Raw genomic sequence first — 22,744 nt, 5'->3', positions numbered from 1 at the left:
TGGTCCTCGGTTCATACATTCACCTCTCATTATTGTCTGGATACTTTCTCCAGACGGGATGGACAGTTTGGCCAAACAGTGTTACAAAATTTGTTCTCTTAAGTTGCCAACTCTCCCACCATCCCATTGGGGTTAGCTTGGAGGTCACCCACTAGTGAGAATACCTGCCTGCTTGTCCTGGGATAAAGCAATGTTACTTACCGTAACAGTTGTTATCCAGGGACAGCAGGCAGCTATTCTCACGTCCCACCCACCTCCCCTGGGTTGGCTTCTCAGGCTAGCTACCTGAACTGAGGAGACGCGCCCGGTACATCGGGCGGGAAGGCACTGGCGCATGCGCGGTGCGGGCATCTCGAAACTTCTGAGTTTCTTCAAGCAAGACATGCTTGCAAGATGTCCGTATCTGGGCTCTGTCGGATGACATCACCCACTAGTGAGAATAGCTGCCTGCTGTCCCTGGATAACAACTGTTACGGTAAGTAACATTGCTTTTCTGAACAACCTGCTTTTTCCTTGGCTTTTTTTAGGTCCTATAAATGAAGAGAATTTCTTTGAATGGGAAGCTCTAATCATGTAAGTGTCACACTGCTTTTACTGTTCTTATTTATTTTTTCCAACTGAACAGAATGTTGAAAAGAAATTTATATATATTTATGAAGAGATTCACCCAAGGCGGTATTTCCCTTCCCCCCCTCCCCCCCAATTTTCAGCCAGCAGTAGTGAGTGTTTGCTGCTCGTCACTGGCATTATTCCTAGACTAGTCTTTAAGCCCGTTACATTAACGGGTGCTAGAATAGATGTGTCTGTCTGTCTTTCTTTATCTCTCTCTCCTTGGCTGCTGTCTGTATCCTTCTGTCTCCCCCTCCCCCCCGAGCAAAGCTGTCTGCCCCCAGCACCCACCTCCCCCCCAAATGTCTCTCCATGGCCCTCTTCTGTTTTCCCCCCAGAGCAAAGCTGTCTGTCCCCAACACACCTCCCCCCAAAGCAGCCCCCTTTCCCTATCTCTCCATGGCCCCTTCTGTCTCCCCCCAGCACATCCCTCTCCCCAAAGCAGCCCCCTTTCCCTCTCCCTCTCCCTGTCTCTCCATGGCCCCTTCTGTCTTCCCCCCCAGAGCAAATCTGTTTGCCCCAAGCACACCCCTCCCCCCAAAGCAGCCCCATTTCCCTCTCCCAATGACTCTCTCTCTGGCCCCCTTTCTCTGTCTGTCTTTCTGTCCCTCTCCCTGCCCCTGTGTCTTTCTTTCTTTCTGTCTCCCTCTCTCCGCTGTCTGTCTGTCATTTTTCCCCATTTCCCTGTGCAGCAGCATTTCCATCCCACTTCCCTATGCAGCAGCAACAGCATTTCCCTCCTATCCCCCCTTTCCTGTGCAGAAGCAGTAGCAGCATTTTCCCCACCCCCCTTTCCCTTCTCTTACCTTCTCTTCCCTGCTCCGTTCGGCCCCTCCCCCTTCTTGCACTGCCGTTGTCCTGCTCGATCTGGCCTGCTCCTGACCCTCCCACCGCCGACAAATCTCAGGGCTCCAGCCACGTAGGCAGCACTTTAAACACGCTGCTTTGCGGCCTTCTACTGCTGATTTCCTCTGCCGCTTCTCTCTCCGATGATGTCATCAGAGACGCGGCAGAGGAAATCGGCAGAGAAGGGCGCGAAGCAGCGTGTTTATAGTGCTGCCTACGCCGCTGGAGCCGGGAGGTTTGTGGAGGGTGAACGGCCGGAGCGGGGCTGCTGTCCACTGGTGCTGCCTACTCCGCTGGAGCCGGGAGGTTTGTAAAGAGCACAGTCGCACGCCTTCAGCCCCCGCATGCGCCGTGAGGTTAGAATGTTGCCACAGAAGCACACCTCAGGGTGCCACACCGCACGAATTTTCGAGAGCGCATGTGCGCTCTAGCGTTTTATTATTATTGATATTCAATGCTGGGCCCTATCCAAGTTTCAGCATTGAACATCTGTTGGGGGGGGGGCAGTTAACACTTAGCTGGTTAAGTCAATATTCAGCCTTTGACCACAGAAAACAAACTGCGTAAAGATAGGACTTCTGTTTTGTGGCCCGAATGGTTTACCTATTTCGAGAAAGGCTGAATATTGATACTTAACCCAGCTCCGCCCCTGGAATGCTCATGCATTAGCCGCTTTGGAATTCAATGCTAACCTATAATTTTCAGTGGAGATAACCGGTTAACTACTGCTGAAAATGACTGGATAACTGTAAACAAGCAATTTAACTGGTTATTGGCCATGTCCAGCCATTTAAATTGATTTGAATATCAACTGGGTGGGGTCTAGAATGTACTGCCACATAAGATTTTCTGTCATTTGTTAAACAGCATCATTTGTACACTTTGCTGGTTTGATAATGGAATTACTATAGAGATATGACTCCATGTTGAGCATTCATGAGGACTTTGGTAGACCTGGATATTAAGGGGCAAAATATGTAAACAGCGTCCCACTGCTGTCTAACCAGCCAATTGGGACACACATTTAAAAAAAAAAAAAATAATAACATCCCGAGGCAGGCCGCCTACATTGTAGGCATCTCCAGGAGCTTAGGGAGGTGCTTAGGTCCTCCTAAGGCTAGGCGTGGGGTTATGGCTTCGCCCAGAAGTGGCCTTAGGCAGCCCTATGCATCTCCCTAAACCTGCGGTAGGCGCCTGAAATGTAGGCCAGCAGCCTCAGCCTCTGAGCTTATCTTGACAAGGGATACACTGGGAGTGGCCTAAGATTCCGGAATTGGCCAAATCCCTTAGGTCACCCCATATGGAAGTGTATCCCAGAATGCACTATGAGAGGGGCCTAAGATTCAATTGGCCCAGGTGCCTAAGGCTTCTCCTGCAGGAGGGGCCTTAAGCGCCTGGGCCAATCAGGGCCTAAGACCCCACCCCGGTGCATACCATGATGCATCGGAAAGGGACAGGCCCCACATTGAAGTGAAGGCGTGCCTCCGGCTGACCATCAGCATAAGGGGAGTAGGGCTACTTTACGGGGTAGGGAGGTGTCCAGCAGGAGGGACTGGGCATCCCTCCTGCTGGCGATGTTTGGGGTGGGGTGCTGGGGTTCCGGCAGGAGGGACTGGGCATCCCTCTTGCCTGTGATATTCGGGGGGGGGGGGTGTCCCGCAGGAGGGACTGGGTATTCCTTCTGCCGGCAATCTTTGTGGCGATGTTCAAGGGAGTCTTGGGGTTTCTGCTGGAGGGTTTGGGCATTTCTCTTGCCTGCGATCTTTGTGGCGATGTTCGGGGGAGGGGGGTTCCAGCAGGATGGACTGGGCATCCCTCCTGCTGATAGTCTTCACAGGGGGATGGTGGGGACGGGTTGCTGCTAAACTTATCATGGAAGGGAAATCCCTTGCCGCGATAAGCTCAGTGGCAACCTGATTCTCTAACCAGTACTTGTGACATGGATGCCGGTTAGAGAATTGTGGTGTTAGGCGGGCTTAGGCGGACAGACACGATTCTACAGAGGACACCTGTATGTGATTCTCAAAAGCTGCTTGGGCGACTTCTGAGACTGGGCGTCCTATACAGAATCCGGCCCTCAGTGTCTAGTGTGAGCAAGCTGACTGGCTTTTGGAACATGCAGAGAAGCACCTTAGAACAGGAAGCAGGCTGAGTCCAGGTTCAGAACACACAAGAACAGTAAGTGCATACAGGGTTTGGCTTAGTTTTGCAAACTTCAATCGGAAAAAGATTCAGTATTATAGATAGAGATTTTTGATGTATTCTGGGGCTTTCTCTTCCAAGTTTGGGGCCTCCCTGCTTCACTCTGAGCCTGGGGTTTAACCTTCCTTCCTTAGGAACCAACCTCTATCCTCGTTCCCTGAGAGAAATTTCTGTTAAGGTGGGTTGGGCACAGCACCTCTCTAGGTGTTGAGCAGGACTCTGTCTCTGAATGTAGAGCATAGATCCCTCTGTGGATGAAGAGCACAAATCCATCCAAATATTTTTTGAAATGGTTGTGAGATTGAGGTATGCCAGAGGTGGAGCTAGTAGGTGGGGCTGGGGCACATACTAAAATTTCTCTATCAAAAATCGGGTCCCTTTTGGCATAAGAACATAAAAAATGCCTCCGCTGGGTCAGACCTGAGGTCCATCGTGCCCAGCAGTCCGCTCATGCGGCAGCCCAACAGGTCCAGGACCTGTGCAGTAATCCTCTATCTATACCCCTCTATCTCCTTTTTCAGCAGGAAATTGTCCAATCCTTTCTTGAACCCCAGTACCGTACTCTGCCCTATTACGCCCTCTGGAAGCGCATTCCAGGTGTCCACCACACGTTGGGTAAAGAAGAACTTGCTAGTATTTGTTTTGAATCTGTCCCCTTTCAACTTTTCCGAATGCCCTCTTGTTCTTTTATTTTTTGAAAGTTTTAAGAATCTGTCCCTCTCTACTCTCTCTATGCCCTTCATAGCATAAATATATCATGTGCACCTGATATATTTATATCCTATCTTAGTGATGCAGTAGAACAAGACTGCTTCAAATAATTTATCAGTACACCATACAAGACGTTATGTTAACAATTAGAGCAATACAAAATAAAACAAAATCTTAAAACAACAAATACTCTCCAAAATTCATTGTAAAACTTACTATATTTTAAAGGTTTCCTGAAAAATAACTGTCTTTAAAGGAGCAAGTTACTAAGCTGTGATAAAATATAGCACTTAAAGCAGCTTTGTTTACCATGGGAGTCACTAACCTCAGTTGCTCAATATCGCAGGTTAGTGACTCTTGCAGTAAATGAACAAAATACAACTTGGGATTAACCTCATAAGCTTTGGGCCTCTATTTTAAATGGTTTTGAACTGTATAAATTGAGGGTCTTCCCTTACCCAATCTCCAACACCCCAAGCCTACCTGAAACAATTCCTGTTGGTCCAGTGAAACAAAGCCGAAGTGATCCCCAATCTCTTTTACTCTTTGCTGCTCCAGGTTCATAGTGGCAGCTGTGATCCCCTAGCCAGACTTCTGCGAGGGTTTATGGCTGCAATTTTGGACCCAGGGCCTTAACGCTAGGAGTGACTCGGTATCCCTCCTACTGCCATCCCACTGGACCACTAGGGATTGTTTCAGGTAGGCGAGGTGGAACCTTGGACTAGGGTTTAGAAAGGTGTTTGCGGGGGTGGGGGGAGGGGGCAGTATTTATATAGCCCCAGCCTCGTTAAGATGGCACCCAGGAGCATTAGGCAGTGTGTTAGTGGCACAGTGCTCCCAGGCAGGTACAGTAACTCAGCTTGTAAAGTTCAACACAAGTTATATATTTTATTTGCGTAATAATGAGATACTTTGCATCTGATTATTATGTAGCTTGCAGTGACTTACACTAACGTGCGTTATAACAAAATGACATACAATTTGGTGTTTAAAGCATGTTGAGTCAAATTTTGTGCATTTTTCCCTTAATACACATATAGTAACAACCCCTTAAATGTTTCTAAAAAATAACCAGACTCCACCGTTAAGCACTCTGTTAGTGATTTCCATTTAACAAAACCAGACAAAGAAAAAACTGAGTTCCAATTAAATATATGATTCTCAGTCTTAAAAGCCAACCAACCCCCCTTTTTTTTTTTTAGCATCCCCACAATCCACTGGCCTTAAATTCATGTAAAAAAAATTAGCTCCCTTCTCTCTCCCCTCCCCCCCCCCACCCAGCATTTTCATGGCTATCCATGCCTTGTACTGGAAGTAGAAACAACCTCTGATGTCTCCTACCCTCATACATCCATTTTCAAAAATGAGACCACCAAGCACCTATCAGTAGCCTTATACTATATCTAGGATCAGACTGCCAAATAAGAGATTGTGCCTGCTCCTACTAGAAATCAGGCATACCCCAGTAGGTGGAGTGCTCTTATTATAAAAAAAAAAAAAAAGGGATCATGGGGTGGCTAGGTGTTTTACTTTCAGTGGCCCCTTTAAATGATGATGGGCTCAAGATAGAGCTCATGATTATTGCATATCAGATGTTGGGAACATGCGATATTTCTGACCCCAGTAATGCAAAAACTTTACTGCAGGGTTCAATAACCCATTAGGTATCATATGTTGGTGAATCTTGCAGCCTTTTTATCCTACTGCAAAATAGCTTGCAAATGTATTTTGCTGTAGGGTTAATAGATAGGAGGCCAAAGAAGTGTGGGATGAACACAGAAGATTTAGAATCAGAAAATAATATTAAAGATTGAACTAGGCCAGTTACTGGGCAGACTTGTACGGTCTGCGTCTGTGTATGGCCGTTTGGAGGAGGATGGGCAGGGGAGGACTTCAATGGCTGGGAGGGTGTAGATGGGCTGGAGTAAGTCTTAACAGTGATTTCGGCAGTTGGAACCCAAGCACAGTACCGGGTAAAGCTTTGGATTCTCGCCCAGAAATAGCTAAGAAGAAAAAAAAAAAAAAAAATTTTAATTGAATCAGGTTGGGCAGACTGGATGGACCATTCGGGTCTTTATCTGCCGTCATCTACTATGTTACTATGTTAGAGAATGAAGTAACTTTTTTTTCAAAGATCACAAGAGCATGAAAGGAAGATAAGGGATTTTGAACCTTGATTGATTCTCAGTCCACTGCTTAGCAGTCTTCCATATAACCAGAATAACAGAAATAACTGGATTATGGTATCTTTTTGATCTCATTAGTCACCTTGGATTATTTTGTGTGCTTTGTTTTATATTTAGGGCATTTCCATAGAAATATATCCTCCTGGATTATTTAGTTATTGATCAAATTCAGATCAGTCTTTCTGCATCTCTGTCAGGCATAACCTCTTGTACACTGATGATGCATTTATTAACACATTTGTAAGAGAATGAAACCTAGAAATTGGAAATGAGGTGAGGTTGTGTGCTTAAGAACATAAGAATAGCTTTACTGGGTCAGACCAATGGTCTGTCAAGCCCAGTAACCCATTCTCACGGTGGCCAATCCAGGTCACTAGTACCTGGCCAAAACCCAAGGTGTAGCAATATTCCATGCTACCAATACAGGGCAAGCAGTGGCTTTCCCCATGTCTTTCTCAATAACAGACTATGGACTTTTCCTCCAGGAACTTGTCCAAACTTTTCTTAAAACCAGGTATGCTATCTACTCTTACCACATCCTCTAGTAACGCGTTCCAGAGCTTAACTATTTTCTGAGTGAAAAAATTTTACCTCCTATTGGTTTTAAAAGTATTTCCCTGTAACTTCGAGTGTCCCCTAGTCTTTGTAATTTTTGACAGTGTGAAAAATCAATCCACTTGTACCCGTTCTACTCCACTCAGGATTTTGTAGACTTGGCACAAAAAGATAACCTAGACATCATCAGCATCACGGAAACATGATGGAACGAGGACCACGTCTGGGACACTGTGCTACTGGGATACAAGCTATACCGCAGAGACAGAGTAGGACAAAATGGTGGGGTATTGCCCTATACCTAAAAGAGGGAATTGAGTCTACCAGGGAGAACACGCCAAAGACGAACGACAAGGTAGAGTCTCTATGGGCCAAAATACCAGGAACAAATAGAATGGATACGAAGATCGGCATCTACTACCGACTTCAAGGGCAGTCCAAAAAGACTGATGGAGAAATGTCAGACGAGATTAAACACAAATTCAAGGGAGGCAACACAGTTATCATGGGCGCTTCAGTTATCCGGGGATAGATTGGAACTTAGGCAACTCCAGCTGCAGTAGGGAGACCAAGTTCCTGGATGCTGTAGGCGATTGCTTTCTAAAACAACTTGTCAAGGAAAATACAAGAGGAAATGCAATTCTGGACTTAATTCTAAATGGACTACAAGGTCCGGCACAAGGCATAGAAGTAGAAGGGACACTGGAAAACAGTGATCACAATATGATCCACTTCAACCTGGACAAGGGAACAAAACATCGATCCAGAACAACTGCCATGGCACTGAACTTCCGAAAAGGGATCTACGAAGGGATGAGAGTCATGGTGAGGAAGAAGATTAGGAAGAGGATAAGTACTGTAAATACACTAGAGCAAGCATGGACACAATCACCGAGGCGCAAAATCTGTATATACCCCGTATCAACAAGGGTTCCAAGAGAAGAGGGAAAAGAACAAGGAACCGGCATGGCTCACTGTAGCGGTAAAGGAAGCGATCAGAGACAAGAAGACTTCTTTACGGAATGGAAAACGGACGAAAACTGGAAAAAGCATAAACAACATCAAACCAAGTGCCATAAGGCGGTAAAAGTGGCCAAAAGAGACTAGGAGGAGAAAATAGCCAAGGAGGCAAAAGATTTTAAGCCGTTCTTTCAATATATTAAGGGGAAACGACCTGTGAAGGAAGCAGTGGGGCCGTTAGATGACCATGGAATAAAGGGAGTACTAAAGGAGGACAAAGCCATCACCGACAAACTGAACACATTTTTTGTGTCTATTTACAGAAGAGGATATATCTAATATACCGGAAGCCGACAGGCTATACACAGGAAATGAAGACGGGAAACTGACAGGGTCGGCGGTCAGTCTAGAAGAGGTATGCAGGCAGATTGATAGGCTTAAAAACAATAAATCCCCTGGACCGGACGGCATCCACCAAGGGTAATCAAGGAACTGAAAGGTTATAGCTAAACTGCTTCAACTAATAGCCAATATGTCGATCAAAGGAAGGATTCCGGAAGACTGGAATGTGGCAAATGTTACGCCAATCTTCAAGAAAGGTTCAAGGGGAGATCCGGGAAACTACAGACCAGTGAGTCTGACTTCGATACCAGGAAAGATGGTAGATGCGCTGATAAAGGACCGTATCATTGATCACAATCTGATGAGGACCAGCCAATATGGCTTCAGCAAAGGAAGATCTTGCTTGACCAACTAACTGCACTTCTTCGAGGGAGTAAACAGGCAGATAGACAAGGGTGACCTGGTCGACATTGTATATCTAAATTTTCAAAATGCGTTCGACAAAGTCCCACATTAACGTCTACTTTGAAAAATTGCAAGCCATGGAATCGAGGGTGATATACTCATGGGAATTGGCGGATAGGAAACAAAGAGTGGGGGTAAATGGACAATACTCGATCTAGAGAAGCGTCACAAGTGGAGTGCCGTGTGGTTTGTGCCCGTGCTCTTCAACATATTTATAAACAACCTGGAAATTGGTACGATGAGTGAGGTGGTTACATTTGTGGACAATACAAAGTTATTCAGAGTAGTGAGGACACAGAAGGATTGCAAAGACCTACAACGAGACATAAACACACTCGAGGAATGGGCCACGAAATGGCAAATGGGATTCAACATGGACAAGTGCAAAAATCATATGCACGAATACAGGATGTCCGGTGTTGTACTCGGAGAGAGCCCCCAGGAAAGGGACTTGGAAGTACTTGTAGACAAGTCAATGAAGCCATCCGCACAATGTGCGGCGGCAGTGAAAAGGCAAACAGAATGCTAGGAATGATCAAGAAGGGGATCGCAAACAGATCTGAGAAGTTTATCATGCTGCTGTACCGGGCCATGGTGCACCCCCACCTGGAATACTGCATCCAACATTGGTTGCCGTACATGAAAAAGGACATAGTACTACTCGAAAGGGTCCAGAGAAGAGCGACTAAAATGGTTAAGGGGCTTGAGGAGTTGCCGTACAATGAGAAGCTAGAGAAACTGGGCCTCCTCTCCCTTGAAAAGAGAAGACTGAGAGGGGATATGATCGAAACATTCAAAATATTGAAGGGAATTGACCTCGTGGAGATAGAGAGATTGTTCACCCTCTCCAAGGTGGAATGAATTGGCGTTGGGGAGCGGCATGCAGGTCAGCATGATGCTTCTGCAAGGAGAGCTTGGGGCGGCGGTGGCTTGGGGGGCCTGTTCCCTGATGATGGCGGCAGCAAACCTAGTGGCTTGGGGGAGGGCAGGGAGTAAGAAAGACAGATAGGGAGCAGGCTAGGAGACAGAAAGAAGGGGGGCAGGGAAACAAAGAAAGAAGGGAAACGGAAAGAAAGGGGGAACAGGGAGACAAAGGGAGTCAGGGAGACAGAAAGAAAGAAGGGGGCAGGGAGAAAGAAAGAAAGGTTGGGGGAGAGAATGAGGTCTGGAGGAGAGGAAGCATATAGGAGGCTGAAAGAAAGGAAGAAATATTGGATGCATAGTAAGAAGAAGAAAGTGCAACCAGAGACTCATGAAATCACCAGACAACAAAGGTAGGAAAAATGATTTTATTTTCAATTTAGTGATCAAAATGTGTCCATTTTGAGAATTTATATCTGCTGTCTATATTTTTCACTTTGGCTCCCTTTTACTAAACAGTTTTACTAAACAGCAATAGCGTTTTTTTGCGCAGGGAGCTTATGAGCGTCGAGAGCAGTGCAGGGCATTCAGCGCAGCTCCCTGCGCTAAAAACTGCTATCGCAGTTTAGTAAAAAGGGAGGGGGTATATTTGTCTATTTTTGTATGGTTGTTACTGAGGCGACATTGCAGAGTCATCTGCCTTGACCTCTTTGGAATAAAACCCCGGAATATGAATGATAATTAACATTTTCTCTGCCTTTCAGTGTGCTTTGTGGGGGTTTTTAAAAATTTTATTGTTGGTAGATCATTTTGACTTGGTCATTTTAAAAGTAGCTCGCAAGCCCAAAAAGTGTGGGCACCCCTGGTCTAAGTGTTCCACAATTTTATTTTTTATAATCGTTTCTACCATTTTGCCCAGCATGGAAGTGGAATTTCCCAGATCTCCCCTGGAGCCCTTTTTAAAAATCAGCGTAACATTGGCCACCCTCCAATTTTCAGGTACTACAGACAATTTTAGCGACAGGTTACAGATCACTAACAGCAGGTTAGCAATTTCATGTTTGAGTTCTTTTAGTACCCTGGGATGTATACCATCCGATCCAGTTGATTTATCACTTTTTAACTTGTCGATTTGGCTTAGTACATCTTCCAGATTCACTGAGATTTCTTTCAGTTCCTCCGCATCTTCACCCTTGAAAACCATTTCTATAAAGACCGAAGGAAAGAATTCATTCAGTCTTTCCGCTATGGCCTTATCCTCCTCCCTGAGCGCCCCTTTCACTCCTTGATCATCCAATAGTCCCACAGATTCCTCACAGGTTTTCTGCTTCTGATGTACCTAAAAAAATTGCTATGAGTTTTTGCCTCTTTTGCAAGTTTCTCTTCATATTCTTTCTTAGCTGTCTTTTATCAGTGCTTTGCATCTAACTTGCCAGTGCTTCTGTTTCTTCTTATTTTCTTTATTTGGATCTTTTTGCCATTCTTTAAAGGATGTTTTATTTTTTGCTCTAATAGCCTCTTTCACTTCATTCACCTTTTAACCATTCTGGATCTCGCTTCCACATTTGATGGGTTGTTATTGGCTGTTATACACTGGATGAACTTGTAACAGACTGTTCCGGAGCTCTGATAATGATTTATGAGTCACTGCCTTTACAGCTTTTGAAACCTCTGTCCATTTAGCAGAGAGGCCTCTCTCCTGAAAAAGCAAACCTTCAAATACCTACCATACATTAAAATCTTTACAAATCCCTTGCAGGCAGCTAGTTGAATTATTTTTCAGCACACCCTGGTTATTAACAGAGCACTATGACCATGCTATTACTTTAATGCATACACTTTGATTTTCTTTTTTGTTTGCTGTTTGTATTCAGGTTGCAAGATAAGAGGGCATGGTGAAGGGGTTCACTCTTTGATGTCTGTTTACAAAAAACAAATTAGCAAGATACCTTACATTTTGATCAGATAGGGAATTAGGTATGTCATGAGTAATACAACAAACACATTAGTAGCTGAATATGGGACTGCTGCGATTGAATAATGAGAAGAAAAATGTGAAGCTAGGAAAGCAATGCAAGAGCTTCAGATTTACAATAATAACATGGGAATTGAATTCAACAGATATTTTGTTCATACATGCTAAAGAACTATTTTATGTGTCCATGTCCAGGCGCTGGTTAGAGAATCGTGTTGCAGTTGAGCTGATCGCAGCAAGGGAATCTCCCTGCAGTGATCAGCACAGCAGTAGGGACCCATTCCCCAATACCGTCTGCGGCAGGAGGAGTGGCCAATTTCTTCTGCCACCCCCCCAAACCCCTCCCCCCCTGGAGTCCCCTGGCAGGAGGGTTACCCACTCTCTCCTGCCGAAACCCTCAAAACACCCTCCCAAACACAAGAGGCAGGAGGGCTACCTACTCCCTCCTGCCACCCTCCGAAGCATAACCTAACAGGAGGAGTGCCTAATTCCTCCTGCCACCAACCCCCTGAACCATTCCCCAGCAAGGTTACCCACTCCCTCCTACCAGAACCCCAAAATACCACCCCCCCCCCAAATCATGATAGGCAGAAGGGATACCCACTCCCTCCTGCCAGCAGGCCACCCCCACAGAGCAGAAACCCCAGTAGAACAGAGCTCCCACCCCGTTATCCCAACCCCCCTAAATACCTTTTGGAGTACTGCCAGCCAGAGGAATGCCTACACCTCCGGCCAGCAGGCTCGCCTCTTCAGAATGGCGGGCCATCCCTTCTCGGTGCACTGGAGAGGGGCCTAAGGCCCTAATTGGCCCAGGCGCCTTCCCATAGGAGAGACTTTAGGCACCTGAGCCAACCAGAGTTTTAGGCCTTCCAAGTGCATTCTGGGATTCACTGGGCGTGGTCTAAGACTCTGATTAGCCAGATCCCTAAGGCCACACCCATGGGTGGGTCATTTGTTTGGGGGGTGCCAGCAGTAGGGAGTGGGTATCCCCCTGCCAGGGATTGTTTTGGGGTTTGCGGCAGGAGGGATTGGGCATCCGTCCTGCTGGGGGTTGTTTCAGGGTTTGCGACATGAGGGTTTGGGCATCCCTCCTGCCATGGACAATGTGGGAGGTGGTTTAGGGTGGTGGCAGGAGGGAGTGGGCATCCCTTCTGTCGGCCAACTTGCAGTGGGGTTTAGGGGTTCCCTGCCACAGCCGCTCAGCTGATCCTGGCAGGGAGATTTCCTTGCCGTGATCAGTTTAGTGGCCGCATCTATTTGAAATTTAGACCAGCAATTCAATGACCTACATTTCAGGTGCCTATTGCAGCCCTAGGGAGATGCCTAGGGACATTTAAGGTCACCTAAGGCCACTTCTAGGTGAAACCACAACCATGCCCAGTTTTGGGCGAGCTTAAGTGTCCTTGGGTGCCTCCCAGCATCTGCAATAGACACCTACAATATAGTCGGCTTGCTTCGGATTGTTGGGTTTTTTCTTTTGTGAAAACATGTGTCCTGATTTGCTGGTTAGAAGCGGTAGGACACTTACTACCGCCTGCAATTGGGATGCCGTTTATAGAATTTGATCCTTACTGCCTAATATTGTAATTCCTGGACAAGTTGTTTTGCTTTTCTTATCCGTCCTTGAAGTAATTAGGTAAAAAGAATAGAAAATCTGCATAGCATAGCGTATAACATAGCACTTAACCACCACCAATTTTGTAGGGTATTTCTACACTAACCAATTAGCTGCATGTTCCCTCTGTCACGGTCCTGACCCTCCTTTGATGTAAGGTCCTGTTTTGTTCTGGGTCGGACTTCAGCAGAGGGGAAGGTGCAGTAGAGGTTGCAGGCAGCCTGTTAGAATCGCTGCAGCACCGGTGATACTCTGCAGGTTGTAATTACTTTTTAAAGCTTGAGCACCCCTAATCATTTTGAAAAGTTGACTCCTTATGGCTATGTCCCTGAGACTAAGTCACACTGAATATAATAGAGGGTGTGTGTTATCGTAGCTTAAAGGGCAAAGAAGTCAGAGTAATATTATATAACTGGACTAGTCGTTAAGCCCGTTACATTAACGGGTGCTAGAATTTATGTCTGTCTGTATTTTTCTTTCTGTCTCTTTCCTCCCTCCATTTCCCTGTGTAGCGCTGTCTCTGCTTTCTTCCTCAGTCTGCACTCTCAAGCTGTAACATTACTGCTTAGCTTTTTCTCCCTGCAAGCATCTCTGCTCTAGCCCCCTGTCCTTCTGTGACTGTCTGTCTGTCTCTCTCTACTTGTGCACTGTTTGTTTGTTTTTTTCAATCTCTCTTTAGCTCCTGATCCCCTCTCACTGACCCTTGCCGACTGCATGTAATTCCGGTTAGGTTTCCATGGCAACCCTGCTCGCGGGTCTGTTCGGTAGGGCCGTTTTTTCGGGTCTGCCGGCGCCGGGTGGGGAAGAGTCCTGGCTCCTTTTTTGGTTTGGGCGCGTGCAGAGAGGCTCAACAGCGCACAACCACCTTTCCTTCCCTCCCTCCATCAGGTGCAGTGCAGCTCCACCAATGTTAAAAGCAGCCGCATCGAAATCAGAGGCCTGCCACTGCCGTAGCACGTTCCCCTCTGCCTTGGTCCCGCCCCTTCTCTGACATATGGGACCGCGGCAGAGGGAACGTGTTACGGTGGCGGCAGGACTCCAATTTCAAAGCAGCTGCTTTTAACATAGGCGTAGCTGAACTGTACCTGATGGAGGAAGGGAAGGAACGGTGGGGCAAATTTCGTCAACGGCAGTCCTTGTGCGATTCGAGAGAGGGGGGGGGTGGAGTCGGCGACTTGCAGCTTCGCGTGCCTCCCACCCCCCCTTCCCTCCGGCTCCGCTGCCGATAGTCTCCACCTGCATTGCCCCTGGCGCAGCACTCACCGGCCCGTCGGGCGGGGAACGGAGGAACAGGTTCAGGGCTGCCAGGGGGGGAGGAGTGAGTCCGGCTGAGACTGGCAGGAAGAGGAAGGCGGAGCAGGTGAGCCGGCACCGAAAAAAACTTTAAAGAGCCAGCCAGACCGTGAGTGCGAGCTGTTGTAAGTTTGCATGTGCACTCTTGCCGGCCACGGACATACGGATCACGGAAGCACACGGATTAGAGTGCGCATGCGCCGCCTACGGTTTTATTATATAGATAAGACTTCTCAGTATACAAATAAGCAAAATATATGTCTGGCTTAAAAAGTAAGTAAATTGTTCACATACACTCAGAATTGTGAAATTTGACCAAGAGTGTTAGCTCCTATAGCCAAACCCACTGCCCCATCACTGTGTATGACTACAGTGGTACCTTAGTTTACGAGCATAATCCGTTCCAGGATCATGCTCGTAATCCAAAATGCTCGTTTTGCAAAGCAAAGTTCTCCATAGGCTTTAATGCAAACTCAAAAGATTCGTTCCACAACCGAAGTTTGCAATGGTGACCCAGGGGTGAGTACCTGCCTGCGGGTGCTTCACAGCGATTCAAAAGTGGTTCCTTCCTTGCCTCGGGGTCCCCATGCAGCTGCCCTCCTGCTTCGGCGATGCCTCTGCCGTCCCATCAGTGCTCTCCCGGCTCCCATCTAAACCGGCCGCCATCCTGAATGAGCATGCGCGACTTCACCTCTCTCCTCTCCTAAGTCAGCCGCTGCCCCGACAACACGCTCACCATGTACAAGCACGCAGATGGTCTGCGCATGCGCTGGACCTCAGGGCCAGCATAGAATTTTTTTTTTTTAAAGGCAATCATTTTAATGGAGCCTGTGGTTTTAACCCGCTTAAGCCCATGGGTTAAAACCACGGGCTTGCAGTGCGGGGAAGGGAGGCAGGCAGTGTGTTCAGGGCAGGCAGGTAGCGTGTTCGGGGCAGGCAGGCAGCGTGTTCGGGGCTGCAGGATAGGGACTGACAGGGCAGAGAGCAGGGTGGCAGAAGGCAGGGCAGCCGGAAAGAGCTTCAGCAACTGGTCCTCAGCAGTCGCTTTTTTTGATCGGCCAGCCCAGTTGGTGTTGCAGGGTTTTCTTTAGTGAAATGGGTCCCTGCCTACTTTGCATGCTGTTGCCCTTATTTTTCATGTGCGGAGCGGAGGATGGTCGGAAGAGAGGTAAATGAATCGGGCTGGGGTCGCTAAGGGGTCGCAAACCGATCAGTTTGCTTAGTGAATTTGGGCCAAAGATCTACCGTATTTTCACGCAAATAACACGCACCCGTATAAAACGCGCACACGGATATAGCGCGCAGAAATCACGATGATTTGCACAAAAACTTTGATATACCGCGCTCACGGGTATACCGCGCATGCTGCCCGACGCTCCTTTCGCCCGCCCTGACTTTCCGTGCGCTGTCCCGACTCTCCGTTCACCCCCCCTGACTTCCGTGCACTGTCCCCCCTTGAAGGTCTGTCCCCATCCTGAAAGCCTGATGCCCCACCCCCGACGTCCGATACATCCCTCCCCCCCCCCCGAAGGACCGCCGACTCCCCAACAATATCGGGCCAGGAGGGAGCCCAAATCCTCCTGGCCACGGCGACCCCCTAACCCCACCCCGCACTACATTACGGGCAGGAGGGATCCCAGGCCCTCCTGCCCCCGACGCAAACCCCCCTCCCCCCCAAGAACCTCCGACCGCCCCCCAGCCGACCCGCGATCCCCCTGGCGACCCCCACGACCCCCCCACCCCCCTTCCCCGTACCTTTGGTAGTTGGGCCAGAAGGGAGCCCAAACCCTCCTGGCCACGGCGACCCCCTAACCCCACCCCGCACTACATTACGGGCAGGAGGGATCCCAGGCCCTCCTGCCCTCGACGCAAACCCCCCTCCCCCCCAAGAACCTCCGACCGCCCCCCAGCCGACCCGCGATCCCCCTGGCGACCCCCACGACCCCCCACCCCCCTTCCCCGTACCTTTAGTAGTTGGCCGGACAGACGGGAGCCAAACCCGCCTGTCCGGCAGGCAGCCAACGAAGGAATGAGGCCGGATTGGCCCATCCATCCTAAAGCTCCGCCTACTGGTGGGGCCTAAGGCGCGTGGGCCAATCAGAATAGGCCCTGGAGCCTTAGGTCCCACCTGGGGGCGCGGCCTGAGGCACATGGTCGGGTTGGGCCCATGTGCCTCAGGCCGCGCCCCCAGGTGGGACCTAAGGCTCCAGGGCCTATTCTGATTGGCCCACGCGCCTTAGGCCCCACCAGTAGGCGGAGCTTTAGGATGGATGGGCCAATCCGGCCTCATTCCTTCGTTGGCTGCCTGCCGGACAGGCGGGTTTGGCTCCCGTCTGTCCGGCCAACTACTAAAGGTACGGGGAAGGGGGGTGGGGGGGTCGTGGGGGTCGCCAGGGGGATCGCGGGTCGGCTGGGAGGCGGTCGGAGGTTCTTGGGGGGGAGGGGGGTTTGCGTCGAGGGCAGGAGGGCCTGGGATCCCTCCTGCCCGTAATGTAGTGCGGTGTGGGGTTAGGGGGTCGCCGTGGCCAGGAGGGTTTGGGCTCCCTTCTGGTCCGATATTGTCGGGAAGTCGGCGGTCGTTCGGGGTGGGGGTGCGAGTGGTCCTGCCGGGGGGGGGATGTATCGGACGTCGGGGAGTCGGCCGGGCAAGAGGGCTTGGGCTCCCTCTTGCTCCGATCGTGGATGCGGGTGTGGGTGGGAGCGCGTGCGAGCGGTCGTTCGGGGTGGGGGTGCGAGTGGTCCTGCCGGGGGGGGGGGGATGTATCGGACGTCGGGGAGTCGGCCGGGCAAGAGGGCTTGGGCTCCCTCTTGCTCCGATCGTGGATGCGGGTGCGGATGGGAGCGCGTGCGAGCGGTCGTTCGGGGTGGGGGTGCGAGCGGTCCTGCTGGGGGGGTGAATCGGGCGTCGGGCGGGGTGGGAACTATGTTTTAAAACTTTGGTATACCGCGCTCACGCATATAACGCGCGAGGGGTGTGCGCGGTAGGTAAAAACGCGTATAACGCGCGCGTTATATGCGTGAAAATACGGTAATCTTTAATAGGTAATGGCTATGGAAGGTGATGGTTTGAGAGACTAGATGGCCTGGCCCCCTGGGCGGAAGAGAAAGATTCAAGATTGCAGGTCACTGTGGGGGGCTAAGGGAAATGCTAGTCATCACTGTGTGGAAGGGAGGAGGAAGAGAGAAGTGCCAGTCTCTGTGAGCTGGGAAAGAGAGAAAGAAGTGCCTATCTCCATGAGCTGAGGGAAGGAAAGGGAGAGAGAAGTGACAGCCTCCATGAGCTGGGGGATGAGGGAAGTGAATGAGAGAAGTGCAACTTTCTGCGAGCTGGGAGTGGGGGGGAGGAGGGAAGAAAATGAGAGAAATGCTACTCTTCTCGAGCTGGGTGAAGGAAATGAGAGAAATGCAGACACCACAGGGGGGAGGGGGGCTAAGTGAGAAATGCAGGACACTACGAGGAGGAAGAATTACCAGTTATTCTTGAATATAAACTCCCCAGCTTATATCCCCAGTTGATACCGAGTTAACAGTTTCCCCCCCTTTTTTAGGAAAAACTGTTAATTTGGCTGATTCGCAGATCAGCTTATATTTGAATATCTGTGGTATTCATACTTGTTAATCAGTTAACTGCAGGAGGTAACCAGATAAAGTGGTGCTATATTTGATATTTAAAGGTAGACAACTTGATATCTGGCCAAATGTCCTTTCAAAGTAGGGAGGAACAAGAGACACTCTTGAGATATGACTGCAGATTTACTGGACGGCGCTAATACTGTGTGTTAACCAATTAAGCTGGACCCCACATAATAGCAAATCTATATTTAACTTGTGGTGCCTAGTTAGCCAGAAATGTCACTGAATTTTCAGTTAAAGATAGTCAGATATCTTATCCAGTTAAATTTACTTGGTTAGTGCTCCACTGAATATCGATCCTCGTGTGTTAATGGGTCAATACCCTGTTTCCCTGAAAATAAAACCTATCCCGAAAATAAGCCTTGGCATGATTTTTAAAGATGCTCCTAATATAAGCCCCACCCCCAAAATAAGCCCTTGTTAAGATTGACCCCCGAAGCTCCCTCCCTCAGATGCACCCGATACTCCCTGACTCCATCCCTGACACTAATGCTGCCTGATTTGCTGAAAAAATTGGACTCGTCGATTCAACAACCCCCACACCTGCTGCTTTAGGAGGCCTCGGAGCGGTGGTATGTCTGTTTCGCAGTGGGAAGGTCGGTGAGGTTCTGCTGCACAGGGGGAGGGGAGTGAGTGGAGGAAATATGCTGCACATGGGGGGGGGGGGGAGTAGGAAAGAGGAAGGATTGGGGAGAAAGAATTGTTTTACATGAAAAAAAAAAATAAGACATCCCCAAAAGTAAGCCCTAGTGCATTTTTTGAACCCAAAATTAATATAAGCCACTGTTTTATTTTCGGGGAAACACGGTAGTTTTAGAAAAAGTCATATGTTGGCAAGTACCGTATTTTTTGCTCCATAAGATGCACTTTTTCCACCCCCAAAAAAGGGGTGGAAAGTAAGTGTGTCTTAAGATCGAAGATACAAATTTAAGCCCGCTGCTGCCGCCGCCACTGCATATTTTAAACCCCCTGCCACCGCCGCTGCATTTTTCTTAAACCACCGTCCCCGCCACATATTTTTAACCCGCCGCATATTAAAAAAACTCCCACCACTGCTGCAACTTTAATCCCACCCGTCCGCTTGCTCGCTCGCTGAGGATGCATCAGAGGAGAATCGCTGCCGTTGTACCTGATGGTCTAGCGAATTTCCTGGCCAGAAGCACAGAGATCAGGAGCAAGCGCTCCGCGTTCCTGTCTGGGTTCGCGCTAATCTCCAAATGGCTTCAGTCAGCTCTCGTGGGACTCACGAGAACTGACTGCAGCCATTCGGAGATCAGCATGGGCCCAGGCAGGAACGCGGAGCGCTTGCTCCTGATCTCTGTGCTTCTGGCCTGTGCGCTGCTGGCTGGGAAAAATGGGAGGAATTAAAAAAAGGTACCGAGGGGGGATGATTAAAGGTACGGGGTGATTAAAAAAGGTACTGGGGGATATGTGGGGGATGATTTATGGTACTGGGGGGCATATGGGGGCATGGGGGATGATTTAAGGGATATGGGGGATGATTTAAGGTACTGGGGGGCATGTGGTTGTATGGGGGGATGTTTTAAGGTTCTGGGGGCACATGGGAGTATGAGGGATGATTTAAGGTACTGGGGGTGTTTGGGGCCTGCCACTAGGCCTGCCTGCTTGTCACTAGGCCACTAGGCCTGCCTACCTGCTACTAGAACTGCCTGCTCTGTGCCCTGCCCCGGCCTACCACTAGACCACCAGATGAGGGGCAGGGTACAGAGCCTGGCAGTGAGGGGGGACAGGATGCAGTGCCTGGCAGGGAGAATTTAGTTCAGAATGGTTTTTTCTTGTTTTCCTCCTCTAAATCTAGGGTGCGTCTTATGGTCAGATGCATCTTATGGAGCGCAAAATACGGTAACCCCAGAAAAGTTCTTACTGTAGCTACTTGTCTTATGTAAAGAAACATTTTATTTCTAAGATAACATTTAAAGTACGAGTATTTTTATTTAATTCTCAAACACAGTTTTTATAGTTTATATGTTTTCTTCACAAACCACTAGCTCTAACTGTAGGAATTTCTGGTTAATGCAGCTTTTTGCTTACTAGCTCTACCCCAGTCAGTTTTCTTCCTGATTATTATTGTTTCTTTTAAATTTAATTAGTTCATCTTATTCCTACTTTTCTATGAAATCCTCTCCTTATGTGTTGGAGATGCTAAAGGGGGGTCATCAGAGTTAATATTTCTACCATAAATATTGTTTTATATTTTGGATTTTTGCTGTATATATGTTCTAATTTCTCGAACAAGTGGATCACTTGTATTATTTTTGTAAACTGATTTACATTTTTTTAAATTTATGTTTATCATGTCAAACATCATTAGAGCTGACTATTTTTCTGCAATATTCTGGGTGTGACCTTTCCATGGGAAAGTAGTTTGCCTTCCTTTGGGATTAAAGGGCAAATATCTACAACTAGCACTTACCAAGTTTTTTTTAGGTTGTCTGGTGTTTGACTTTGACATATTAGTGTGAACTGAACCAGCACTGTACAAATTAAATCTTTAAGTCAGTAAAGTAATTTGTACAAAATGTTTTGAAGAAAAAAAATCATTTGTTTTGATTTCTTAGTATTGCATGATGGTTTGTCAGAATCTTGTGTAGGACATGGCTATTACACTAAAACAGTAAACAAGACCACAAGGCAGTTTAACTATGCTTGATGAGATAGTGTGCTATATATAGTTTCACTAAACATTCATAAAAATGGATTGAAAGGTAATATTTTGTAAAGAAAAATGTGTACTCCGTATCACTTAGTGATAATATAGTTTGCATCCAATCAACATTAGCATACAAAAGTACCGGGTTGGGAGCGATTTTCTTGTATAGGGCTATACACACACAAATAGCATGCAACTCATAGGCATGTTATTTGTGTGGAGTAGCTCCATAAAAGAGAGGGGAACTATGCCTGGTGCCTGCTAAGAAGAGCAATTGCTAGGCATAGCTCCTCTTGCTTTCAGCCACAATTCTGTCCCTCTGCCCAGCTGATTGTGGCTCCAGAGCTGCTATCAGCTGAGAGCCAGCAGAAGAGAGAGCAGTGGCTGCCACATCAGCAGATCAGGGGTTTCCCCTGCTGGCTAGCTGCGATCATTACATTACATTATATTAGTGTCTTCTATTCCGCCACTACCTTTCGGTTCAAGGCGGATTACAAAAGAATTGGTCTAGGCATATCCAGAGAAATGACAAGATAGATAGTTAGAAGCATTAAGTTCTGAGGATATATTGAGAAGGTTAGTTAGATCAAGACTGTAAGCTCTCTGTGGTAAGAACATAAGAAGTTGCCTCCACTGGGTCAGACCAGAGGTCCATCTCGCCCAGCGGTCCGCTCCCGCGGCGGCCCATCAGGTCTATGACCTGTGAAGTGGTTTCTGACCACTTCTATAACCTACCTCTGGTTCTATCTGTACCCCTCAATCCCCTTGTCCTCCAGGAACCTATCCAAACCTTTCTTGAACCCCTGTAAAGTGCTCTGGCCTATCACATCCTCCGGAAGCGCGTTCCAAGTGTCCACCACCCTCTGGGTAAAAAAGAACTTCCTAGCATTTGTTCTAAACCTGTCCTCTTTCAATTTCTCCGAGTGACCCCTAATGTAACAAGCCTTGAGCTACTTTTGAAAGGACATGAGCTAAAAAGGAAAACCTGCAGTAAGAATGGCTAGCATTAGATTTGTTTTCCATCCTGTATTTATGTTTAACTTAGAGAGCTGAACGGGAACAACGGGAATCCTGTGGGGACACCCCATCGGATCACAGGGATCCTGTGGGGACCCCCCTTGTGGTCTCGGGGATCCCACGGGGTTGGAGGCAGCTTGAGCCGAGGGGGCTCGTCTTCTTTTCCTGCCCTTCATCTGGCTCCGCTATGCAGCGCTGCCAACATGCCACATGCAGCCGACCCGGAAGTCTTCCCCCAACATCAGAGCGAACATCGGAGGGAAGGCTTCACATCAGCCACGTGCAGCGTGCAGGGCCCGCTGCCCTGTGAAGAAGTGCAGCTCTGACGTTGAGAGAGGTACAGTCTTGCGGGAGGGGGAGAAGAAAAGGAGGGAGGGAGGGACTAGATTGCAGGCACGCATGGTACGTGTTGCAACTAGGAGGAAGCATGTTGGAACATGGGAGGCAAATGCAGGAGGGATTGCGTTTTTGGAAACTTGTGAGAGAGGATAGAGGAAGAGAGGGAAAGAGATGCTGAAGTGGGGGAGGGAATAGAAAGGGAGAATTGGGCATGAGTGTGTCAGTGAGAGGGAGAGAGAGATGGTGTACTCGGGGAATGGAATAAAGAGGAGAATTTTTGGTCATAGGGAGAGAGTGAGGTACAGATGATAGGGAAGAGAAAGATGAGAGGGAGAAATGTTGTGGAAAGGGAACAGTGGGACAGATTGAAAGGGATGCAAGAGGGAGGAATGTTTGACATAGTGGTGAAGGGAATGGAGGGAGAGATGTGGCATGGTGCTGGAGAGGGGTGATAGAAGGAGAAA

General features: G+C 48.3%; 1 protein-coding gene across 1 annotated transcript in view; it reads left to right on the top strand.

Annotated features, from left to right (window-relative positions):
• UBE2G2 (ubiquitin conjugating enzyme E2 G2) overlaps positions 1-22,744 on the top strand; it is a 69,878-nt gene that overhangs the window by 25,223 nt on the left and 21,911 nt on the right. Inside the window, exon 3 of the mRNA XM_033946425.1 lies at positions 528-573. Within this exon, the coding sequence (XP_033802316.1) occupies positions 528-573 (46 nt within the window). The remainder of the gene's footprint in view (positions 1-527; positions 574-22,744) is intronic.

This window comes from Geotrypetes seraphini, chromosome 5, assembly GCF_902459505.1.
Source record: "Geotrypetes seraphini chromosome 5, aGeoSer1.1, whole genome shotgun sequence".
NCBI classification, from domain to species: Eukaryota; Metazoa; Chordata; class Amphibia; order Gymnophiona; family Dermophiidae; genus Geotrypetes; species Geotrypetes seraphini.
This window is presented reverse-complemented; position numbering and strand designations above follow the sequence as displayed.